The sequence below is a fragment of the Prionailurus viverrinus genome, chromosome B1 (assembly GCF_022837055.1).
Source record: "Prionailurus viverrinus isolate Anna chromosome B1, UM_Priviv_1.0, whole genome shotgun sequence".
Classification (NCBI taxonomy): Eukaryota; Metazoa; Chordata; class Mammalia; order Carnivora; family Felidae; genus Prionailurus; species Prionailurus viverrinus.
Window position 1 is genome coordinate 105,153,211 of NC_062564.1, and position 25,922 is coordinate 105,179,132.

General features: G+C 34.9%; 1 protein-coding gene across 2 annotated transcripts in view; it reads right to left on the reverse strand.

Annotated features, from left to right (window-relative positions):
* MYOZ2 (myozenin 2) overlaps nt 1-23,800 on the reverse strand; it is a 42,636-nt gene extending 18,836 nt beyond the window's left edge. Inside the window, exons 1-4 of one of the 2 annotated variants that reach the window (XM_047856945.1) lie at nt 23,663-23,800; nt 23,016-23,104; nt 6,500-6,669; nt 934-1,063 (exon numbers count right to left, since the gene is read on the reverse strand). In XM_047856945.1, coding sequence (XP_047712901.1) covers nt 934-1,063; nt 6,500-6,669; nt 23,016-23,091 — 376 coding nt within the window. In that variant the 5' untranslated portion in view covers nt 23,092-23,104; nt 23,663-23,800. Of the gene's footprint in view, nt 1-933; nt 1,064-6,499; nt 6,670-21,572; nt 21,628-23,015; nt 23,105-23,662 lie in introns of those variants that run through there. The other variant, XM_047856946.1, reaches the window with a different exon arrangement.
* Between the last annotated feature and the right edge of the window lie 2,122 nt (nt 23,801-25,922).

The window sequence follows — 25,922 nt, forward strand, 5'->3', positions numbered from 1 at the left end:
GTAAATCTAAGGTCATCAATGACTGGCATTCAGTTTACTTTTAAGTAAGATTAAATATGATACAGTTGCTTTACTTCCATATTTTCAAAAACTATTGCTGTTGTTTGAGGAGAATTCTAGAATTACTTTTCCTAAATTTACTGTTTATAAAAATATGACATAAGTATTGCTAATTTCAAGATAAAAGTATTTGAACCTTTAAAAAATCTATACATTCTCTTGAGGAAATACTTGAAGGTACTTGCCATCAATTATTTTGAAAAGATGTTGTCTAAATAGATAATTTTTGTGATAGATTTAGTATTTCAAAATCTAACAGAATTTCTAAATAGCATACACTGACTGGATAAGGATTTGGTTCTCTTTTAAGATATTAAACAAATATGCAATCTTAAAGAATTGCATTTAAAGTCTTCTAAGAAAGCAGAGAATAATAAAAGCAATCTCCACAAGGTCACCTTACAGAAGGCATCTGTAAATTTGGTGTCTGGATTTAATTCTTGATCAGTCAATATGAGCTTATAGCCATTCATAACCTCAGTTTCTTAATTTGTACAATGAGGATTGTAATAAATGTGTCAGAGTTATTTTGAAATTAAAGAAGACAATATGTATCATAGCACTTGATAAACTATAGTCCTATACAAATAGAATGTCAATATCATTACAAGTGATTCAATTTTTAATATAACAGATGATTGCCAACAAATACGACGAAACTTCTGAAAGAACATAGGAAATGTTTTATATGACTTCTTAGAACTAAATCTTTATGTTCATATTGAACTTAACCACAAAATAGACATATGATAACCAAAGCCATGTCATTTAGATACCATTCCTTAAAGGGTCCAAATAACCTGAGTCATATATTTAAGTACACACCAATTTTATTCTATTTATTTTATTTATTGTCTGTAAGGGGACAGTTACCTGGTGCAATGTTTTCTGGATTTGGGGGACTTCGTGGATCCGGGGTGTTGGGAGGAGTAAATGGGGCTTGTTGTGAGCCACCTTCCAAGTTGCTTCCATCCAGTTTCCCGTTCTGCATGGCAATGTTGTGCTGTATTTGATCAAAAGTAAACTCTGCTGAAAACTCAAAAATGTTGGACACACTAATAGGAGATACTGTATGTGCAAGACTCCCTTTGTATATTTAAAACTTAAATACAGTGACACTTTCTTGTTTCTTGGGGCTTCAATAATTTATATGTAGTTGGTTAAGTTATTGAATGAGAAATTTTACTGATCCTAACCTAGGATCCGTTATATGACAACACTTCAGTTAATAATAATTAATTGAGGGGTGCCTGGGTGGCTCAGTCGGTTAAGCATCTGGCTTCCACTTGGGTCATGATCTCTGAATTCATGGGTTTGAGCCTGGCCTCGGGCTCTGTGCTAACAACTTAGAACCTGGAGCCTGCTTCGGATTCTCTGTCTCCATCTCTCTGCTCCTACCCTGCTTGCCCTCTGTCTCTCTCTCTCTCTCAAAAATAAATAAACATTAAAATAATTTTTTGAATAATTAATTGAGCCTCACTATGTGCCAGACACTGTGTCTAAGGCTTGGTATCAATTATTTAATGTACTATTCACAAAGCCCCTATAAGGTGAATCTATTCCATTTTTAGGTCTTTACAAATCTAATATTATAGAGCATACCGGCCAAAGATTTGGCTTAGTCACAGTTACATTACTATTTTGTTTATACTGAGATTTAATTATATTCTTTAATTTGTCTTGTTTAAAAATTTAATCTAAAATTTGAATTCTAGTTGTGTATAAAAAATATACTTGGAGCTGCATAGATTTATAAAAGGAAGAATCTGGGATTTCTAGGAAGTAAAATGCCTAAAAGAGATGTTCATCTTTTAAGTTTTAGGTGAATTTCTTTTACTATTATAATTTAGGATTTATTCTATGGCACTAATATAGCACCTTTAAAAACAGTTAATTTGCATTTTAACAGAGAAAAAGACATTGTAATAGGTGATGTTTTCAGAAGCAAGGTTAGGCATTATCTCTATAATAAAGCATTGTTGTAATTTGATACGAGAAATATGTGTGTTTTAAGAAGAAGCCAATCTAAGAAGTAACTAGTCATATTTTTTAACTTTAGAAAGAAAAATTTAGTGAAGAGCATAGCAAATAAAAGCCAATTTTGACTTTATGTGACAGAAGCAGAAAACATTTTTAAATGCTTTTTCACTTTTACATGTATTTCTAAGGTGATGTGGTGAAAAATAATTTTACACTTTAGTAATTAAAAAAACTTTATCTTTGTTTTCAGGCTTTCCCCACCCACAGCCACTCTCCAGGTGCCTTTTACATTCACCTTACTCTCTGCAACACCGTGGATAAAGCTGCTGTGGAAATGAATAGGGCACATATTGCCAATGGGAAGCTGGCTTGTGGAAAGGAGCAAAGACATGAGAGATAATGTTTATTAGGTGAGCACAGAGTCTTGATTACTGAGCAGAAGAGTTGGCATTTTATTCCATAGGCAACAAGGAACAATTTCTAAAGACTAGAATAATGCTATACTCAGAAATATCAGTATTTAGCTTTTTGAATGTAGCAATTATCTTAAGTGTTAGACATTTAAGTCTAGACTAGACTGGTATCTTTTCTCACTTCTGAACCTACATCACCTCTCAAAACTTTAATTATAAATAAAAAGCCAACTGAGATAAATATAGGAACATCATGAATTTAGAATTCTTTTTCTAAGTACCTGAAATTTGTCCATGAGATACATTTCACCTAAACTTGCAAACCATTCTACCTACGGTAATTTAAGAATCATAATACTGATGTTCTTTGAAGACTTCTTCCTGGGGATTATTGAACAGGAAAATCAACTGTGTCTAGCTGGTCATTAATTATCAGGCGACATCCAGTACCTCTAGTGTCATCGTTAAATATACAAAGAAAGCCTAATAATAGTTGAGTAGCAACTTACTTTAGTTATGATATAAGCCTTAAATTACAGAGTTCCATCCTGTGTGATTCCCTTCAGGAGAAGTTGAAAAGATAAATGAAAATCTGTTTCTTTTTATTTCAGTTAAGTTGACCCTAAACAAAGTAAAACTAGAGCAGTATCTTACGGGTCATAAACATAGAAGTTATAAACACATGGATAATATCTATTACATGATGTCTGTTGAAATATCAATAGAAATAAAAGGTCTTTTTTAAAAAACATGTTTCTATAATTTTTGCCAAATACATAGAAGTTATTTTTTGCACAAAATAAATATGTTAGGAATCTCAGTATATTTAGTTTGATCTTATTTCAGAATTATTTTTTATTGTACACTTCCCCTTTCCCCACTATTATTTAAGATTTCTAAGGATTTTAAAAAGTCCATAGTTACCAAAAACATATGTAGTCTTCACCATAAAATGGAGATTGTTTTCCTCAATATCATTTTATAATGATTTATAGAAGTTAATTTTAATTATCATGAATCATTCTTCTATTTTATTTTTCCTTAAATGCTTGTTTTCTTCATCCATTTCAGTTTTTGCCTACTGGTGTAAGAATTTGATCAATTCATGAACTAGGGTTTCAAAATTGGCTTTGTAGCAAGGAGTGTATTTTCATTTCTTTTCAAGACAGCACATTTTCTGTTGTTATTTATGTCATAAGGTTTGTGTGGCTTAATTCTGACGGTTTCTTAGCAGTAGAGTAAGCTCAAAGCTGCCGTTAGCTTTTTCATTTTTAAAATGGTACTTAGAATTTGGACAAATGGCATTAAATTACCAGGGAGTTGGCTTATATTTTCATCTAATGATGTCCTAAAGATTATAATAAAATAAGACATTTATATAGAGTTAAATAATTATTTTGACAATATTTATTGCTTGAGGGAACCAGTAAAAGTAAAAGCTCATTCCAGAAAATGTAGTTAATAAATTAGGAAAATGTGATATAAATCATATAAAGATGATTCAAGAAGTAGATTATAAGTAATAGCTGTTTTCTTTCAATATTACTTTGTTTCTTCTTCACTACACAAAGGCTGTATTTATTTATCTATGAGTTCCCAGCATAGTATCTAGAACACAGTAGACATTCACTAAATATTTGCCAAAGTATAAATAAATGAATGGAAATAGACCTGAGCCTAATATTGTTTTTAAATTCCCATCATATTAACAAGGCTTGCTCCAAGTTGCAATCTAGTGCCTTGATTAAGCAAATATATCATTATATAATGTGGTTCACTCTCTCTTCCTCAATGATTTATTATGCAGGTCATTTTTAGAATTAAATACAGATCATTAAAGAAGGCACTTTAGAGAACATTTTAGTCCATTCTCTTATTTTCTAAATGAGAAAAGAGGTCCAGGAAAGCTAAAAAAACTTTTAAGTGGACTCAAAATTGCACAGCTTGTGGGACAGCCAGGACGGAACCCTGGTCTTCTGGTTTCCAGCCCAGTTTCCTTTAATTACACCATGATAAGTGTCAGTGCCAAGAATTCTAAAATTCTGAGAGCTGGATTTCAATCTTATTTATTATAGTGTTGCTTAAGATAAATTAATATACTTCCTTGAACATTACTTTCCTCATTTAGAAAAAAGAGAGAGTAGATTTCAACAGACTTTGGAGTGGGTTATGTAACTCAATGACATACTAGTTCATTGCATACGTTATTATTGTTTATTGCTCTAAGTTACTTATTGGCATTGGATTGTTTATTTCAATATGCTTGTTACAGACTATTTTATTTATTTAATGTTCAACCTTTTAGGAATAGTGAAAAACTATCAAGGCATATTCTTACCTTTTATGTATAATCAAAACATTTGGCCACAGGATGTTGTCAGTAATTTGAGATACTAGTGATGAAAGAATATATTGTGTTCATAAAGACATTTAAAAACTCATTGTGCCTTCCTCCAGAGTTGTAGTTAAGGCATGGACTTAGAGATGTAAGTATAAGTTATGAAAACTGGATTTATTCATTTATTCAGGTGCCTAGACTTGTAGATGGCTTTTCAAAGAATTTCCTTAAGCCACCTCATTTTATACTACTCTTTAAAGCTGCTCCTCTGTTGTCATTAATGAAAGAATATGATTATATAGTTAGACATCATCAGCTGTGATAGGGATTATTTTAGGCTCACGCTGTATTAGCCACATTTTTGGATGTAGATACTGGACATAATTATAGGGTAACATAACATTATATTTATCCATGACTTCAAGTGAAAAATCATCCCTCACAAATGTAAACATTATAGTTCAGTAAGATTTGATGTCTAACCAAATTCATAGTTATAACTAGACTTAATCCATGGATGTTAAATGATGCTCATTAATGTGAAAAAGAAATTATTTTATTTAAGAAGTCCCCTCACATTTATTGTTAACCAGGGAAATAGAAATTTCAGGAATGAATAAAATTTTAGTGTTTGTGGGTGTGGATGTTAGTTCTGTAATGTATTTTAGTAATTACAATAAAAGATCTCAGTGAAACCAGTCTATTTGTTGTAAAGATGTGAGATGTCCGTTCAAAACAACTTATTAGTGGGGGCAGCTGGCAAATGTTTGGGTTGAAATGCACAAGTAAACTTACAGACTTCCCATAGTTACAGGAAGAAACCTTTAGGAAATAAAACGTATTTATTGTAGTCTCCACTACTTCTTCAAATTTAGAACCAATGCTTTATTCCTTTTTGATTCTTCATGACTGGTATTTTATTTTTAAAGCCATTTTCCCAAAACTAGTTGTTTTCCTACTATGAACTTCTTCCTCTATAATCTCCCCATAGAATATATTGTGTTCATAAGGACATTTAAAATATATATAATATAATAAATATGTATATATATATATATATACACACATAATATAAATATATGAGTAATGTAATATTAATATAATACATAAAACATAATTTAAGTCATTAGTTTGTTCATTTGTTTATTAACTTTAAGCTGAGGGAAACTTTTGCCTGAAGAGTTTTGTCTACCTTGGTTTGTTAATAGGAATCAGACTTCCCTACACAATGTGGAATAAATGCTTTGAGTGAGAGGAGCTCAACTGTGTCTGTAGTCCTCAGGCACGTTTCAGTGCCAGGATGTACTCAGCCAATAAAATGCTTATACTTACTTTGTGGAGTGCTGTGTGCTTTGGAAGTGTTCCCATCCCAAGCATTTAACTAGCAGTGATAAGACCATGGAAACTTTTAGTTACACCAACCTCCACTCCCTCTCCCTCCTCTTAGTGAGCAGACCAGCTTTTCAGTGCCAAATTTACAGGTTTGCAGTGTCCCTACTGAACTAAAAAGATACTCATAACATATACAATGCTTCTTTTGTTTATTCACCTCAACTATTTATTATCATGAGAAAAAAAAGTCTAACAGCATCAATGGGAAAATATGTCAAATAAATATGTAGAACACTTGTTTGGGAATCTAGTGATACATATACACTTAGAAATGCTGCCCATTTATTTAGATACCACATGATCAGGTTATACCTACATTTATTTGTGCTTTAGATTCATACTGGAAATTTTCAAATGTGTATTTATCAGATCTTCTTTGTCGCATCTTAAATAGTCTGGCACCACGGTTACTGAGGTGGGATAATTCTTCCAACATGATGTCTCTGGGGATGCTGACTTTTTTGCCCAGGTGCATGCCATCTACATCTGTAAAACAACATTCATGTGTATGAAAACCCCAAGGTAAGCATTTGTAAGTGCTTTGCTAAATTCCATAATTTATTGCCTGCTATGTAGTGGCTTAAATAAAGACTCTTTATTCAAATTGCTTTAGGTTGAATCCTGGCTCCCTTATTTTCTAACTGTATGATTATAGATATGTTACTTATTTTTCTAAGCCTTGGTCTCCTCATCTGTAAAGGAGGGCTAATGGTAATAATACCCACTGAATAGGGTTGATAGGATTAAATAAAATGCTTCATATAAATCACTTAGCAATGGTAACTGGCACATAGAAAGAATGACTGAAAGTTAGCTAATAACACTGTTATTATTTAGTGTTTCCAAATTTAATGAGTTTTCAAACAGCACTGCTTATAGTTGTTTTAATAAGTTTTATTTGGCACTCCACATTTTTATGTGTTGGTTTGAATTATCCCTATCACTAGAAGGCCTACCCTTCCACTCATGCCATCCATTTCCCCATCACTGTCAAAATACCATTCATTCTGCAGCCATCACCAAGGAGCCTAGTATAAAGCAGGCAGGTGGTGAGTATTGAGTGAAGAATCCTTCCCAACCCAGCTTAAGTGCTATTTATGTGAATTCCTTCACTAAAATCTGTATTCATAATTATTCATGCCTTTTCTGTATTCCCATCACACTGAATCACAATTACTTGATTCCATTTTACTGATTTAATAGTTTGTAATTTTTGTTTTGTTTTGTTTTAATCTTTGTGTCTTCCATGCCTTAAATATGGGCGATGTCCAGTAAATGCCTGTTATTTTTTATTTCTAGTACTGGATTTTTTTAAAACTCAAAAGAGATCAAACTTTTCTCTCTACTTTCTCCTTTAATCAAGAATATATTTCTGTGTTCAGGCTCTGGGCTGATGGCTCAGAGCCTGGAGCCTGTTTCCGATTCTGTGTCTCCCTCTCTCTCTGCCCCTCCCCCGTTCATGCTCTGTCTCCCTCTGTCCCAAAAATAAAATAAACATTGAAAAAAAAAAAGAATATATTTCTGTGTCACGCACAGAACACTCTTGCCACTGTACACTGTTGGTAAATGCACAGGAAGAAAAACTGGGCCACTAGTAAAATAAATAATTATGCTGATTGATTGGGATGACATTCTTTGACAATGGGACAAATTAACCTTAGTAGTTGGGCTTTTGGTGGTATTTAAGGATGAAACAACAGAATTACTTAAATTTTCTCCTTTTTTACTTTGGAAAAAAAATCAGCTTGTTTACATATTTTGATGTTACATGAAGAAGAGCTCCACTAATCATAAAACTAATAATATAAAGACTTCTGTTTCTGAGAAAGTGGATGTACTTTCCCTATACCTCTGCTAAATACAACTAAAAATCCTGAGCATTATGTATAAAACAAACATGAGATGACTCTGAAAGATGGGGAGAAGAAGGCAACTAGCTAGGACCTCACAACTCAAGGAACAACATGGTGGTGAATTCTCTGAGTTTTCTTTTAGCTACAAAATCCCAGACTTGGAGCTAAGATGCTAGCAAGCCAGACAGACCAAGTGCAGACAAAAAAAAAAAGCCCTAATAAAAGACTGTTATTGGCAAAAAGACCAGGAAAGGAGCAGCCTAGAAAAAAGAAAACTTTTAGACGATAGCCATTCTACCTCAGCAAAATACCAAAGAAAAAACTTTGGTCCTACCCACATTAACAAAAGCTAAGTGGGGAGCCTAGAATTTTACCCTTCTGAGGCTGTAAAAAGGTGCCACAATACTCCCACTGGGGTGTTGTCAGAGAAGCCAGGGAAGAAACTGGGACTTTCATTACTATTGGCCAGTAACAACCTTCCCTCCCTGCAGTGTTAGTGGAGACCATGTGGGGATTTCAAATGACCACTCCCCCCTAGCAGTAACAAAGAGTTCTTCCCCTCAAGTTTCAATGGAGGACAAGCGGGAAACCTGTATTACTGCTTCCACCCGACAGTGATGAGGTGGCGCTCTCCTTTCCCGCTGAAGCAGTGTTAGACTAAGATAAATGAAAAAGAAGGCTTAAATAAGAGCAAGGGTCTTAGAACATAAAATGAAATTTTCTAAGTTCAAATAAAAAAAATCTCTTATCATACCAAGAACCAGGAAGATCTCAAACCAAATGAAAAAAAGACAGATGCCAACATAAGATGACTGAGATGTTAAGATTACACAACAAAGATTTTAAAGCAGCCATGATTAAAATGCTTCAAAGAGCAATTACAAAGCTTTTAGAAACAAATGAAAAAATAGAAAGCTTCAGCAAAGAAATAAAAAGTCATGGCAGCAAAATGAAAGATGTAAAGAACCAAATGGAAACTTCAGAACTGAAAATATAATAACCAAAGTAAAAGCTCAGTGGATGGAATCAGTAGCAGAATGGAGGGGAGAATGGAAAAAAAAATCTGTGAACTGGGAGGTAGAATAATGTAAATCACCCAATAAGAACAACAGAGGAAAAAAAAGAGACTAAAAAAGAAAACAAAGAAAGCCTTAGGTATTAATTGGGCTAGAACAGAAGATACAGCATTTGTATCATTGAAGTCCCAGGAGAGGAGAAGGAAGTAGGGCTGGAAAAGTACCCAAAGAAATAATGGTTAAAAATTCCCCAAATCAGGCAAGAGACATAAATCTACAGGTTCAAGAAGCTAAGAGAATCCTTTACAAGATAAATTTATAGAACTTCACAACATTATGTAATCTTCTAAAAACTAAAGCAGCCAGGAAAAATGACAACTTACCTTTAAGGAGGAAAAAAAGGAGAATGACAATGAATTTCTCACCAGAAACCATTAAAACCAAAAGGAAGTAGCACAAAGGTACTGAAAAAAAAAGTTGTCAACCCAGAATCTGATACCCAGTTAAAATATCCTTCAGAAATAAAGGAGAAATTGATACATCTTCAGAAGAGGGGAAACTAGGAGAATTTGTTTCCTGGAGTCCTATCCTAAACAATGGTTCAGGCAGCTATACCAAAATACAAGACTAGTGGTTTCTAAACAACAAAATTATTTCTCACAGTTCTAGAGGCTGGAAGTCTGGAGAAAGCCCCCTTCTGGGTTACACACTGATTATTTCTTGCTGTGTTCTCACATGGTGGAAGGGACAAAGTAGCTCTCTTGTACTTCTTTTATAAGGGCATTAATCTCATTCATGAGGACCCCACTGCATAACCTAATCACCATCATGTAATACCATCACAGGGGCATTAGGATTTCAGTATATGAATTTGTGGGGGACCCAAACATTCAGACCATTGCAAGAAGCTAAGGGAAGTTCTTTAAACAGAAGGGAAACAATAAAAGATGGAGCAAAGAATACAGTAAGCAACATAAGAATAAGAATGCAATAAGCTTCCCTTCTCCTCTTGAGTCTTCCAAATTATGCTTGATATTAGAAGCAAAAACTATAAAAGTCTCTGATATAACTATAAATGTATGTATAAGAAAAAGTTAATACAATTATATTATAAACAGAGGAGGATAAAGGGACATGAAAGTAAGTAAAGTTTTCATACTTGAACTGATAAAGTAACAACATCAGTAGACTTTGAAAAGTTAGGCATATGTAATGTAATTCTTTAAAAAAAATTTTTTTTTCAACGTTTATTTATTTTTGGGACAGAGAGAGACAGAGCATGAACGGGGGAGGGGCAGAGAGAGAGGGAGACACAGAATCGGAAACAGGCTCCAGGCTCTGAGCCATCAGCCCAGAGCCTGACGCGGGGTTCGAACTCCCGGACCGCGAGATCGTAACCTGGCTGAAGTCGGACGCTTAACCGACTGTGCCACCCAGGCACCCCGTAATGTAATTCTTAGTGCAGCTACTAAAAAAGCTATTACAGACAGACTTGAAATCACAAAGATAAATAGAAATGGAAATGTTAAAAAATGTTTAAGTATTCCATATAAAAATAGGAAAAACAAAGCAGAAATGAAAAACAGAGGCAACAAAAAATAAAATGATAGAGTTAAGTTCTAACACATCAATAATCACATCAAATATAAATGCTCTAAATATACCAAAGGACAAGACTAGTAGATTGAATTAAAAAATATGACCAGACTATATGATGTCTACAATAAACTCACTTCAAATAAGTGAGTTGAAACTACAGGTAAATTGAAAGTAACAGGGTAGAAAAATATATATCAAGATCAAATATTAATCAATGGAAATCAGGAGTGGTCATATTAATATCAAATAAACTGAACTTCAGAGCAAAGACAATTACCAGAGACAGAGAAGGCATTATATAATGATTAAAGTATCAATCCACCAAGATGACCTAGAAATTCTAAATGTGTATGCACCAAACAGCAGCAACAACAACAAAAAGAACTAAAGAAGTGAAAGGAGAAATAGACAAATCCATAATTATAGTTGGAGACTTCAACATCCCTCTCTTAACAGGATGGAGCAATAGACAGAAAATCAGCAAGGATATAAAATAACTCAATAATACCATTAACCAGGAAGGTCTAACTGACATTTTTTACTGAACGACATTTTTTACTGAACGACAGAATGCATGTTCTTTTCAAGTGCCCATGGAACATATACCAAGGTAGACCATATCCTGGGCCATTAAACAAACCTCAACAAATTTAAAAGAGTAAAATTGTACAGAGCATGATCTCTGATTACAATGGAATCACACCAGAAATCTGTTACAGAAAGATAATAGGAAAATTTCCAAACATTTGTAAAGTAAACAACATACTTTTATTTTTTTTTTTAATTTTTTTTCAACGTTTTTTTTTTAATTTATTTTTGGGACAGAGAGAGACAGAGCATGAACGGGGGAGGGGCAGAGAGAGAGGGAGACACAGAATCGGAAGCAGGCTCCAGCTCTGAGCCATCAGCCCAGAGCCGACGCGGGGCTCGAACTCACGGACCGCAAGATCGTGACCTGGCTGAAGTTGGACGCTTAACCGACTGCGCCACCCAGGCGCCCCATAAACAACATACTTTTAAATAATCTATGTGTCAAAGGGGAAGTCTCAAGGGAAATAAAAAAATTCGCAGACCTGAATGAAAATAAAAATAGAGTATGACAAAATTTATGGGACACAGATAATGCAGTGCAGAGAGGGACATTTATAGTACTAAATGCATACATTAAAAAAAGTCTCAAATGAATAACCTAAACTTCCACCTCAAAAACCTAGAAAAAGAAGAGCAAAATAAACCCAAAGCAAGCAGAAGGAAACAAATCATAAAGATAACAGCAGAAATTAAAAACCTGTTAAGCATGGAGTTGGCTTTTGAAAGATCAATAAAATTGACAAATCTCTAGCTAGACTGACACAGACAAAAAAATAAAAGACACAAACTACCAATGTTAGGAACAAAACAAGGGATATCACTACAGACACCTCAGATAGCAAATGGATATTAAGAGAACACTACAAAAAACTTTATACATAAATTCACATAAATTTGAAAACTTAAAAAAATTCACCAATTTCTGAAAAGCACAAAGTATCCCATCTCACTCAATATGAAGTAGATAATCTCATTAATCCTACAACTATAAGGCAGCCAAATTTATAATTTTAAAATCTCCAAAAAAAAGAAATCTTCAGAACTAGATAATTTCACTGGAGAATTCTACCAAACATTTAAAGAATTAACACCCTATGCTACATAATCTCTATCTGGAAATAGAAGATGAGAGAACAGTTCCCAATTCATTATGAAGCTAATATTACCTCCATACCAAAACCAAACAAAGACCACACATAAAAAAGAAAGCTAAAGACCAATTTTCCTCATGCATATAGAAGCAAAAATCCTTAACAAAATATTAGTAATTAGAATTAATATATAAAAAGAATTCTATGCTATGAATAAGTGTGATTTATTTCATGGATACTGGCTGGTTCAATATTCAAAAATCAATGCATTCCATCATATTAACATGCTAAAGAAGAAAAATCACATGACCATAACTTTGGGGTCTAGGGCTCGGCAAAACACTGTTAAACTTGATGACACAGGCACAATTCATTAAAGGAAAATTTGATAAATTGGACTTCATCAAAGTTAAAAATTTGTACTCTGAGAAAGATTGTTATGAGGATGAAAAGACAAGCTACAGAGTGGGATACAGTATTTGCAAAACACCTACTTGACAACAAGCTAGAATATATAAAGAACTCTCAAAACTCGCCAGTAAAATGCAAACAATCCAATTAGAACATGGGCAAAAGACATGAAGAGACATATCACCAAAGAGGATGTACACATAGCAAATAAGCATACAAAAAGATGTGCAACTTAGGGGCGCCTGGGTGGCGCAGTCGGTTAAGCGTCCGACTTCAGCCAGGTCACGATCTCACCTTCCGTGAGTTCGAGCCCCGCGTCGGGCTCTGGGCTGATGGCTCAGAGCCTGGAGCCTGTTTCTGATTCTGTGTCTCCCTCTCTCTCTGCCCCTCCCCCGTTCATGCTCTGTCTCTCTCTGTCCCAAAAATAAATAAAAACGTTGAGAAAAAAAAAATTAAAAAAAAAAAAAAAAGATGTGCAACTTCATTAGCCAATGCAAATTAAGGAAATGCAAATTAAGACCACAATGATATGTCACTACCAGAATGACTGAAATGAAAAATAGTGACAGTTCCTAATTCTGGGGAGGGTATGGAAAAACTGGATCATTCATATATTCTTATTGGAAATGTAGAATGGTATAGCCACTCTAGGAAGTAATTTAGTAATATCTGTTGAAAAATGAACATAGAACTAACAGTAATAATGGGCATTTATCCCAGTGAAATGAAAGCTCATGTTCACACAAAAACCTATGTACAAATGTTCATAGTAGCCAAATTCTTAATTAAAAACAAAACGGAAACAATCCAGATGCACCTCAATGGGTAAATGGTTAAAAACACTGCAGTCCATTCATACCATGGTACTCAGCAATAAAAAGAAACTATTGAAACATACATAACTGTAGAAAATTATAGTAAGTGAAAAAAGCCAATCTTCAAAGGTTACATACTGTATATACACATATGGTGTCTATATAATTTATCTAGTATTCTTGAAATGAAACAATAGAGAGAAATAAGGAGTAGATTAGTGATTGGTCAGAGTCTCTTAACTGTATTAATGACAATATTCTGGTTGTGACAGTGTATCATAGCTTTGCAAGACGTTACCTTGGGAGAAATTGAGAAAAGGTACATGATGGGAGAACTTTGTATATTTGCATATGAACTACAATTTTCTCAAGAAAAAAAAAGAAAAAAAAAAGAAAGAAAGCTACCAAGCTATGAAAAGACACGAATAATCCTTAAGTAAAAATTGCCGTAAAGTCTGTAAAGGCTACACACTATCTGATTCCAACTATATGGCATTCTGGAAAGGGCAGAACTTCAGAAGACAGGAAGAACAGAGCAAAGTAAGTGATGGTGTTTTATAACAGTTTCCTAGGATTTGTTTGCCAGCCCTGCTGAGTTCTACAGGGAATATTCACCTTCATTTATTTACAAGTGTTCGGAATCTTTGTTACTGTGTGCTTGGAACATGGAAAGAGAAGCTGGGTTAATTTTCAGTATACATATACATACATATGCATATTATATACTGAATATATACATTCACTCATATATATTCAATATATTCTAGAGGGAGTGACAGGGTGGGCTGTTTCAACTTTTTGTTTCTGTAATCAAAACAGCAATTCCCTTTAGATCACAAAAGACACAAGAAACAGTATTGCTTATACTAACATAGTGCAATCACTATGGGAGGGGGGAATTGCCTTTAAATGCTTCTCAAAACAATTTAATTAGCAATGAGAGAGACAGAGAGAGAATGAAATAATAACACAAAAAATTGAAATCCACAGATTTTTTTCCATTGACCTTTTCCAGAAATACATATTCCACATAATATAATTATATATTCCAAATAATGTTTTTAAACAAATTTCGGTTTTTCTGAAAAACTTTCAATGGGACATTTTCAGGAAATGAAAAATGCCCCAAGGCAGGCAGCCACTAGAAAATGCAGAGATGACAATCTTCATAGTAATGGAATCTTTCTCCTTACAATTAAGACCACAAGGCTTTTCCATAAAGAAACCAAAACAGAAATGCAACTTTTTTCTTCCTCCTCATTTCTGTTACTGATTTGTGTCATTACAAACAGTTAAATAAAAATAGAGGTGTTAGGATAAAGGACTGACATATTATTATTACCTTCTGTACCTTCTAAAATTTCAATCTACGGCATAAGTCTAATTTTGTGACTCCAGATGCAAATTTGAGAAAATGTTTTTTATCTTGTTTCCCTTTTCCTAATGGCCCCGAATATTAGCTGATACCACCAACCTTTCTGAAATAGCAACATGATATAATTAGATTCCATCCTGCTGGCCTCTGTATTTGATGGTAGTCTTCTAGGGTGGGTTTGACAGGAGTTGATCCGCTTTGTGATTGATTCAGAGACAAGTATGTGACCTGACTCGGGCCAATGAGAGTGAATATCAGGACTTGTCTCTGTAAATATGCCAAGGATGCTTTCTGTATCCTGCTGCATGAAAACATGGAAGTATATCATCCAGGAAACTTTTGGCAGGTACATGGTAGAGTATTGAGCCATGCTTGGGATGAAGCTCATCCCAAGGAAATCAAAACAAAGACAGAGAAACAGGAGAATCCTTGGTGGCATACTTGAGTTGCTAGATGAAGAAGCTCTACCAGATCACCTCTGAAATTTTCAGATATGTGAGCCATAAATTACCTTTATTGTTTAAGCTAGTTGGCTTCTGACTAAGAACCTGCTGGTGTAGTTATTCTCTCTAGATTTTCATCTCACTGATGTAGGTCCAAAAAGTATATTAGGATTGGGGTCATAAGGATGAGTGAATAAGGCCAGCCAGAGAGCCCAGAAGTGGGGGCCTCAAAGAGGAAAGAGAGCAGAGAGCAGAGCTATAACAAAAATGGATATACCCTGGCCACAGACTCATCTGGTTTCTAAGAAACATTCACTCCTTTTTAGCAAAGCACTAGAACCATCATTCAAGCTGCTACAAGGAATAGATGCTCAGTAAGAGCCACGAGGAACTTTCAGGGTCAGGGTGTACAAAGAAATAACCAGCTGATACAGTCTGTTATTACTAGCAAATTTATACCATGAGAGAGGGGAGGTAAGAGACAAAAAGGAAAAAGGAGGAGAGAAGGCACACAAAATAATAGCCCAACCTCTTATTCTTTATGCTCCATTACACTTCCTCTAAGTCTACATTTTCTCCCTTTGAGAACCCATCTGTGACTTTGAGTGACCATCTGACAGTATTAAGGATCTCTGGAGCCAGAAGTACTAGGTGATAAGTCAGTGCTACAGCAAGCTCATATGTGGCTCAGAAGAATCAAATGATAAACTTTCAAGAATTCTGTGAGCCAGTAGTTAACTTCAACGAACACAACCATATTAAAATTTATATAAATAGTATTTAGATAAAGTATATTTAAAACAAAGCAATAAATACTCAAAAAGTATTACTTTCTACTACTTTCTGCCTTTGTCTTTTACTGATTTTTGCTATTATCTGTGCTCCTGATGTTATTTACATCTATTTGTATGTGAATAGTGGAAATACTATATAATGTATTACTGCACATCTTTTTCTAATTCTGCATTCAGTGTCTTCTTGATGGTAGCTTGAAATTGGCCATGGTGGGAATATTTATACCATAGAAATTGGCAAACTCTACAAACCAAGGCATTCTACCCCCTAAAGAACCAGTTTTTAAATATTTACTAACAAAGACCTAGATAAAGGTATATGTTAAGTCAATACATTCTGCATAAAGAAACAAACAATGAAAGGCATATCTAAATTCTCCAAGGTTTTCTTCCCTTCCCTTCCAATAGCTAAATTTATTAGGTAAATGGAGCAGGAGTTCCAGACCATCTGTGAGTTGGGGAATCTAATATATGAACACTTTCATTACTGAAACTTTCAGAGTGAAGAATACTGTCAACTGAGCACATAGAATTCAAGTTCAGCTGTTCTCTGCCCTTTATCGCAAACCCGTCTGCAGGGTCTTAACAGTGTGTTTAATCTGGATGCCTGATAAATGATATAACTTTTTCAGGATACATATCTTTGCCCTGATGGATTAGAAGGTTGTCTTTGTGGCATTAGATCATCTATTGAAAATAATATTACTAGGCATACTTTCCTATTGATGTCATTTATAATCACCCAGAATCTTCCCTTTATTCTTTAAAGATTTTATAGGATTTGAAATATAGTATTTTGCTACTATTTCAATTATTTATGAATAGTTGATTATTTAATTATAATTTGATATAGATACATAACTGGAGGGTGTTCACCATAATCAAATTAATTTCCACAAAAATCATACAAGTTTTAATCTGCTAGAAATATTAAATAATTGTTACTAATATTCTTCCTCAGTAGTGTTCTCAAATGTAAAATATTTTGTGGTTAAATTAAGATCCAAAATCTTACATTAAAAAGTTCAAATATTTTGGGGCACCTGGGTGGTTCAGTCAGTTATGCATCTGACTCTTGATTTCAGCTCTGGTCATGATCTCACTGTTCCTGGGATTGAGCCCCAAATTGAGCTCTGTGCTGACAGTGCAGAGCCTGCTAGGGATTCTCTCGCTCTCTTCTTCTCTCTTTGCCCCTCCCCTACTTGTGGGTGCACAAGCTCTCTCTCTCTCTCTCCCAAAATAAACATTTTTTATAAGTTCAAATATTTGGTTTTTGAGTATACTCTCCTACTTTTCATACTGAGGAGCTCCATTACTGTGAGTATTAGAAACCAAATGGAAAATTGCATTTTATTGAGAGAATATGTAATCTTGGAAAACATGAACAGTTCCTTTTTCAAACCTTCTGTCAGTGCATAGTCTTATGAACAAAACTGGACTTCAGTTCCTCCAAAGGAAATATTCTTTTTTTTCCACATTTATTTCATAGGTTGACATTCTGAAACTTCATCAACAATGATTGATTGTGCACAGGTAGTTCTACATATTTAAGATGAAATTTTGATCATACCAAAAGCTACATATTTAGTTAGACCCATGAATCTAGTTCATAGTCTATAAAGATACCACTTACACATAGTTGTAGTAAGACAAAAGATCTTTTAAAAATCTACTTCCCCACGATTCCCTGGCAGTTGCCATTCTGGTGGAATAGACAAAAAGAGTGAAGGGAAGTTAATGGAAATTGACTTGCTTTAGGGTGGTCCTATTGATTTACTAAGAAGTCTTAGGCCATATATTTTCTCTGCACTTGTACAGGTCTCTTCTGACTGCTTATAGATGGCCTATTTTAATTGAATATAGTCCATAAAATATACTTTATTTTAAAATGTAACAACCATATATACATATTACATGAAAGATAATAGTCTAGACTGTGATTTTGAATAATGCCAGAAAAGTTTACAATTGATAATGTCAGTAATAATTTTATTTACATTAAAAAGTTGATTTTTAAAACCTCTGAGATTCTTTTTTTTTTTAATTTTTTTTTCAACGTTTATTTATTTTTGGGACAGAGAGAGACAGAGCATGAACGGGGGAGGGGCAGAGAGAGAGGGAGACACAGAATCGGAAACAGGCTCCAGGCTCTGAGCCATCAGCCCAGAGCCTGATGCGGGGCTCGACCTCACGGACCGCGAGATCGTGACCTGGCTGAAGTCGGACGCTTAACCGACTGCGCAACCCAGGCGCCCCAAAACCTCTGAGATTCTTTACTTTCCTATTTTATATCTCTTTGCCTTGATTTGAGTTCTAAGACTATTTTGTAAAGTTTTCAAAAACTTTCCATTAAAATATTATTGTTTAATAATTATAAATTTATAAACATTTAAGAAATGAGATTACCAATGTATTGAATTCTACAATTTGAATTATGCAACCATTTAGGACTGTTTATCAGATGTACTTGTAGAGCATTTTAGAATGAAAAAGACAAGAAGGAAATTCAGATGATAGTATACATATAGTGCGGCTGGATTTATTCACTGTGATTTCAACTTGGGTATTAGCTAAAATTTAGCCTAGCTCTCTGCAGCCACTTCTCTGAAGGGTCTTATTAGAAAATTAAGAACCTATGGCATGCTCAGAAAATCTATGAATTTACAAGATGTTACTGCACACCACTTTTCAAAATAAAACATGCTTTTTTCTTGGAGTTTTGGAATGCTAATGTCAAAATTGAAACCAAAGAAAACTAATAAACTTGTACACTGAAGCATTAGGTTAAAATCTTTTTCTCCCGCATACTTTTTGTATTTTGTCTCTGGTATTTAAGGCCTTCTTGGTGTCCTTATTTTGACACTAATGACTTGGTTAATTACAGTTTAAGGTAGGCTGATATAGGAAAAGCAAAAAGAATCTTCACAGTCTTCCATCTGAATTTATAGATTTTATACTCTGTACTTTTCAAAGTGCCCTTACAATTTATGTCAATATTATCATCATCTTTGTTATTGGTGGAGAAACTCAAACACACTGATGTTTGACTTTGGCACAAAGTTCAGTAAATTAGAATCATGGAATTTTAGAATTAGATGTATTGGTTGGGGCGTCTGGATGGCTCAGTTGGTTGAGTGTCCGACTCTTGATTTCAGCTCAGGTCATGATCTCAGAGTTGTGGGATCAAGCCCCACATCAGGCTCTGTGCTGACAGACCCTGCTTGGGATTATCTCTCTCCCTTTGTCTCTGCGCCCCCCCCCCCCACTCTCTCTCACTCTCTCTCTCTCAAAATAAATGAATAAAAGTTAAAAGAAAAGAATTAAATGTATCAGCAAATCCAACCTCCTCATGTTCAGATGAGCAATCCGATGGCTAGTCTGGAACCCAGGGCTCCTGGTACCCTATCAACAACAGCACTCCCTTTAGAACCTGGGCTTCCTGTTTTCAGACCACAAAGCTAAACTCTTTTCCTGAAGTCACCAAAACAGTCTGCTCAGTCCTCTTTTGTGTGCCGGGAAAAGCTATTCACCAATCATGAGGGGAAAAATAAAGAACATAAACAGAAAACATACCAAAAAAGCCTTCACAGCACCCCAGTGAAAAAACTGTAGGGTGACTGAAGCAGCCTTCTGAGGCACTGCGGTCTTCCCTGTTTCTGAAGTTCTTCTGAACTGTCTGTTATATCTGTGTGTAAGACCAGGGCACAGCATATGCACAGTTCTGCTTATGGCTATTTTAATTACAATTCTTTCCCCACGCCTCCTCCCACTTCTGGTCAGATGCCAGTTATTCTAGAGAGCCTCCCCTTCTTTTATTCTTATTCCCCCTCCTCTTTTCTCTGTCAACTTATTACTCCCTTATTACTCACAACTCATTTTACGCTTCCCTATCTCTCTTTCTCCTCTCCAGTAGTCAAGTCTCAAATGAGTTTCTGAGTGAGAGAAAAACATGATTTATACTGAAGAATATTGACCAATTAGGGATAAACAGCACAGGGCTGGTGTCCGTGAAACTTTTATAAGCCAAGTTTTCTTTCCCCCACAACTAATTCATGCACAGATAACGGCAAAATATTTTTGCATTTTTGTCTGTCTTTTAGAATAGCACTTGTTAGATGGCAGCAACATGGCTCTTCATACTCCTGTAAGAAGCACAGTTTTGTATCACAGCAGTAATACAAGACTACTACCACTGTCAACTCTACTCCTTCTAACATTGATGATGATGGTCATGATATAATGATAAGGATGGTCAATGTGAAAGTACACAGCCTTAGTGTCAGGGAATACTCTCTATTAATTATTTGTTGGGAGTGTGGTAGATTTGCTGCTCGTGCATAATTTGACACCACAAATGTAATGGATTTATACTGAGTAAAAATTTAGGGCATAATCAGTAGAGGCTGGAAGCTATCTACATTTTTACTTCTTCTATCCAGTTCTATGTATTTTAGTCTACAGGGATAGGATTGCTCATCAATTCTTTGAGGTTGATTCTTCTTCAGATGAAATGAGTACTTTGATATAAAACTCTCCTTATTTGATTCTTACATTTTTCTACTGTTTTAATCTCAAAGGCTCACTAGCTATAGTCTCTCCCAGACAACAAGAACTGGAGTGAACTTCCAGTTCATGTTAAAAGACAACACATTTAGTCATCTCATTGCCACATTTCATTCTCTTCCAGGCTAAATGTTTTTGAAAAGTGATGTAAAAAAATAAAGAAGTTATAACACACAACAGAAAAAAGTCCTGATGCACAAGGGGAAAAGGAGGTGGGAGAAGGACTTGAAAATATCCTTCTCTGTTCAGTTTTATAAAGGAAAATGCAATCCAAGTTTGATTTACTTAGTCTTATTATTAAGATAAAAACAGTTGAATGTTCTATCTTAAATTATCCAGATTTTTACTGCTGTGATATATTTGAAAATTTGGAGGATTATTCCCAAGAAGGCTTCTCCGCAGTCTATGTCGCATCTCTGCATCCAGGATATTTTCCTAGCTCCAGATCTCTAGACGCTGTATCATATACAAATAGTAAAGTTCCACATAAGATATCAGAGGAAATAAGAGAGGAAATAAAATAGGGAAATTATTTAAGCTATTTCTTAACGTACTACAGCTATTTTATCTGAGATGAGTTAGGAAAGTCTGTGATCATCCTGTGTTATCTGGATACTTGACCTCCAAACAAAGGCAGAGCATGTGACTCCACTTAAGGGGGCTGGAAATCTACCCGTGACTTGGGAGGAGGCTTCCACAGACTTTTCATGGCCAGGACCTACTGGTGGTAAGATAATAGTTTTGAGGGTCTTTTCCCCTTGAGATATAGTTGTATTTTTTCTTTATATTTCATAAACATAAAAGTTATGTTGTAAGAAAAAGAAAAAGATATTCTTACCCTTGTAGGTCTATGGCAGGACTAACATAGAGTAGAATCCAACACATGATTTAAACTGGGAATACATTAAATGGATCAATTGATTAATTATTGTGCTGCAATTAGAAAATAACTTATCTCAGCTAGTTGTAAGGTAAATAATTTATTCTCAAATTCAAGTGTTCACCCCTTTTTCCTTATTGATCAGGAAAACTATAAAAACAATTTCAAGTAAATTACCTGAAGCAGGAAATATAAAGAAGCACAAAAATTTAAAAGAAGTATGAGTTTTTGAACTGAACTGATACAAGTTCAGTTCTGGAATCTGGTTCAGAATTATTCTCACTGTATTCCAAGCTAGTCTAACATTATAGTAAAACTAAATTGAATCCAGTATGGTAATTTTGTATTGCAAAAGATAGAAAATGAAACTTAACAAGACTGTTTCGATATGACACTGTGTGGGGAGGCGAGCTCAAAAACAATCTTTGATTCTATTCAGTGTGAGTTATGGAAGGTAAAATATGAAAACACTATACTTACCCCTGTACCCAGCTGCCCTCACCAGATATCATGCCTTTAGGTCTCGATAGTGTTCAGGTGAAAGGTTACATTCCTTATCAATGGAGGGGAAATAAGGAGGCATTCTGAAAACCCCACAGATATATCTGGAATGGCTCAAATCAGCCCTTAAAAGCCTCTGAATACTTTACCTATTCACTTTTAATTGATACTATCCTTTGCTCATAAAGTTGAATTTCCTTTATAATAATCAATATGCAATGTATAAAGAATTGCTTTCCAGAGTTATTTGCTAGAACTTAAGGAAAAGGAGAGTAGAATATCATCTTGTATCTAATTTATATTAAGTTTTGGGGGGCCATATGCTTTGAGACTACATAAACTTTACATTTCCTTAAAAATTATAAATAAAAGTAGATTTCTACAGAAAAATGTCTTAGTAAACCAATTACTAAATATGAAGACTGGTTTCAGAGTTGGAGAAATTCACAACATGGATTCCAACTTAAAAGCTTTCATACAAAAAAGATAATAGAATATATTTTGAATCTTTTATGCAGTATAAGGTAAAAGAAATCAAGATATGCCATGCAGGTTGGGCCATCAAGATAAATATGAGACCTGGCCAAAAAAAGGAATTGAGAGGGATATTAATTTATAATGTGAAATGTGAAAGGCAAGCCAAACAGAATGTACATCAGCTGTCAGATTGCTTCATTCCTTTAGAGCAGTTGTTCATCTGAAAATAGCTTTCAAATGAGAAAGGATGACTACAAAAGGATTAGTTACCATAGGCTTTTCTACACCGCCTAGAGCTCCAGGTTTGTTATGACAGAATAGCAAGGATTTAAAGGAAGTAAACTATAGAATATTAAATAACATCAGGAAGGATCTATGTTAATGGTGAGCTATGTTAATGCTACAAAGGATTTTTATTGATACCATTTCCATGGATTTCCTTCATGATGGCTGATGCTTGCTGTTTTCTCTGCTTCACCATGGTATTATGTGAAAGCATGGTTTTTTGTTCCCTATAGAAAATAAAGGAACATTATTGAAACATCGTGAAGAACTTGTCTGGAGTGTTTTATAATCATCCTTTTGAAAGACAGCATCTTTGTTCTGTATTAGGAATTTATCATTGCTTCCTACTGAGTGACTTTAATATGTATTCTCTATCTAGTGACAGAGCATGTTACTCATTGACAGGCAAAGTCACACTGTACAGAGGATAATACTCAGAGTTTCAGGCCTAGTCTTATCTATACACTTGTACAATGGTCACCAGGCAATGAGAAACAATGAGAGAGCTGCCTCCTTTCCCCTCCCTCTCTTTTCCACAGTTTATTTTAATTTGTCATTATTTCCTTATTGGCCTTCACTTGTACCAGCATCACAGTACATCCATTCCAGCAAACTGTAAGAATGAAGAAAGGACACTAGATTAAACCAGGACTCTTTGGTGGTGACATTTTAATATTGACATCAACAGCTGCCCTTTAAAGCAAAGAATGCCCATTTATGAGTCACAACTCTGAACCACCTTGGACAACTGACTAATAAAACATTTTAGGAAACAATATACTCACCTTGTTCTTAGACTGTGCTTTTCAGCAGGGTTGAATCCCAATTTGTGGAGGAAAGAGTGGAGATGGAGTATGGATGGCACTTGGGCCCGATGGTTTTTATCCCTGAGCCTGGGACGGCATGGTCCCTAGCTCTGACTCAAACTGGGGACTGAGCCTTTCTGAAGAGACTGGCATCCAGCTGACATCAACTGACTATATATAGCACCAAATACTTCAGCTACTCATATCTTCCTGGCGAAAGGGAGGAACAGAGAAAGATTAGGTTTTCTCCATTGTGCTTCTAGTTTGAGAGATGGTTGAATGAACATACAGAAAGTTTTTATGGAGCACCTTCTCTTCGAGAAGATAGTAGCCAAAAGGGATTTTGAAAACTTTTTGGCATGTAGATCTCATGCTACCTCTAAATTGAGGCGGCAAGAGACACGTAACATGAATGAGAACAGAATGATAGATCATTAACTATTAAAATGAAAGTCTGGACAATAATATCTACAAAGTTTCAAGAATAAAGAAAGCAATGTGGAGCGGAGTCATCCCTTAAACAGGAGTGAGAACAGATGCTGGGTTCAGAAAAATGGGTAATATTTGAATGCTGAGGCAGGTGAGCACTTTGAAATGGTGTTAAAGTTGAGCCGTGAAGCTATTTGAGTAAAAGCTTAGACTCATAACTGGGTCACACTTTTTGAAGAAACCCTGTGAGGAACAGTGCCTACAAAGTTGACTAATCTTTGCAAGGTCTGGAGTCAAGGAATCCTGTTTGGGAGAATGACAGGATAACAAATTTTGAAGGTGGGCCTTGTTGGCCTCCTTGCTGGTCTTTGAACACAGAAGAAGCATGTTCCCATTTCTGGGCTTTTGCTTTTACTATTTCCTGCTTGCTGTAACATGCTCTTTGTCTATGCACATGGCTCACTCTGTCATGCAATCAGGACTTCGCTCAACTATTGATTCTTTACAAGGTTCTTCCCCAGTCCCCATGTCTAAAATATCACATGGTGCCACTCTCTGTTCCCCTAATTCGGCTTCATTTTTCTTTATATTTTTGTATTAAAATTAAAGTCGAATGGAAGTGAAAGAAAAACCCCTAAAACAGAAATTTTAAAAAGATGGAAGTTTGTTTTTCCCCACATGTAAACTTAGTCCAGAGGTGATCATCTAGGATTAATGTGATTGACATAATCAACAAGGGCTCAATCACCTTCTAATTTTTTGCTCCGTTTTCCCTAAAATGCAGGTCCTTTGGGCCTATGTGGCTGCTTCAGCTCTAGCCAGCATGTTCATATTTCTGTTAGCAGAAAAAGGAAAAAGTAATGATAAAGGCACACTATCTTATCTCTTCTTCAGAACATGTCCTGATGTTGCTCAGATCTCTTTTGCTTATATCCATCTATCCAGAACTTAGTCAAATAGCCATACAGAGAACTTGAAGAGAAGTTGGGAAATGTAGGTTTTCTTCTGTGTGGCCATTTGCCTGGCTAAAATTTAGAGGTTAACTTACTGACAAGGGAGATAAATGGTTATAATATCAACTCTCAAATTTTGACACTAGAACATGTCAACATTATTTTATCTATCTAGTGTCTCTTTTTCCTACCAAAAATACAAGGAACTCCATAAGGGCTTGGGCATCAAGAATTGTGTCTAGTGTGTGGCAGGCACTCAATATTCATTGAATGTATGAAAAAATGAGTGGGCTGGAGATTAGTTGTGGAATGTATTAAAGGTTTGGCATGATTTTGGAATTCCCTTCCTGTTATGTCAAACACTTGGGGAAAAAATAGAATTGTAATACATGAACAGTCACTTGAATATATGATGGTGGCCACGTACGAAAGAAATTGTTTTGTATGAGATTGAAATAGGTTATACATGGGATCGATGGTTCAAGGTAGTAGGTAGTAGATTTAAGCTGACCTATTGCAATTGCTTCTAAGCAAATGTTTGTATTGAAGATTTTAATTAGACACCAATGAGAAACCATTTTGCTGGAGCCAAATCAATTTAAATTCCCTCCTAAGATTCTCCAATTGCCCTTAAATTCCTGGCTTTGGCATTTATTATAGTATGCTATTAGTTAAGTCTCTTAAACTCTTAGTTTTCTTATCTGTAAAAAGGGGATTACAGTTTCTACCACATTGTGTCATGAACATTTTAGATGTAACAACAATTTCAGAAACTTCTGATACTTAATAAAAGTTTAATGAATGTTAATTTTTGTCTTTTACTATTATTATTCCTGCAATATGAAAGGGTTAGAATA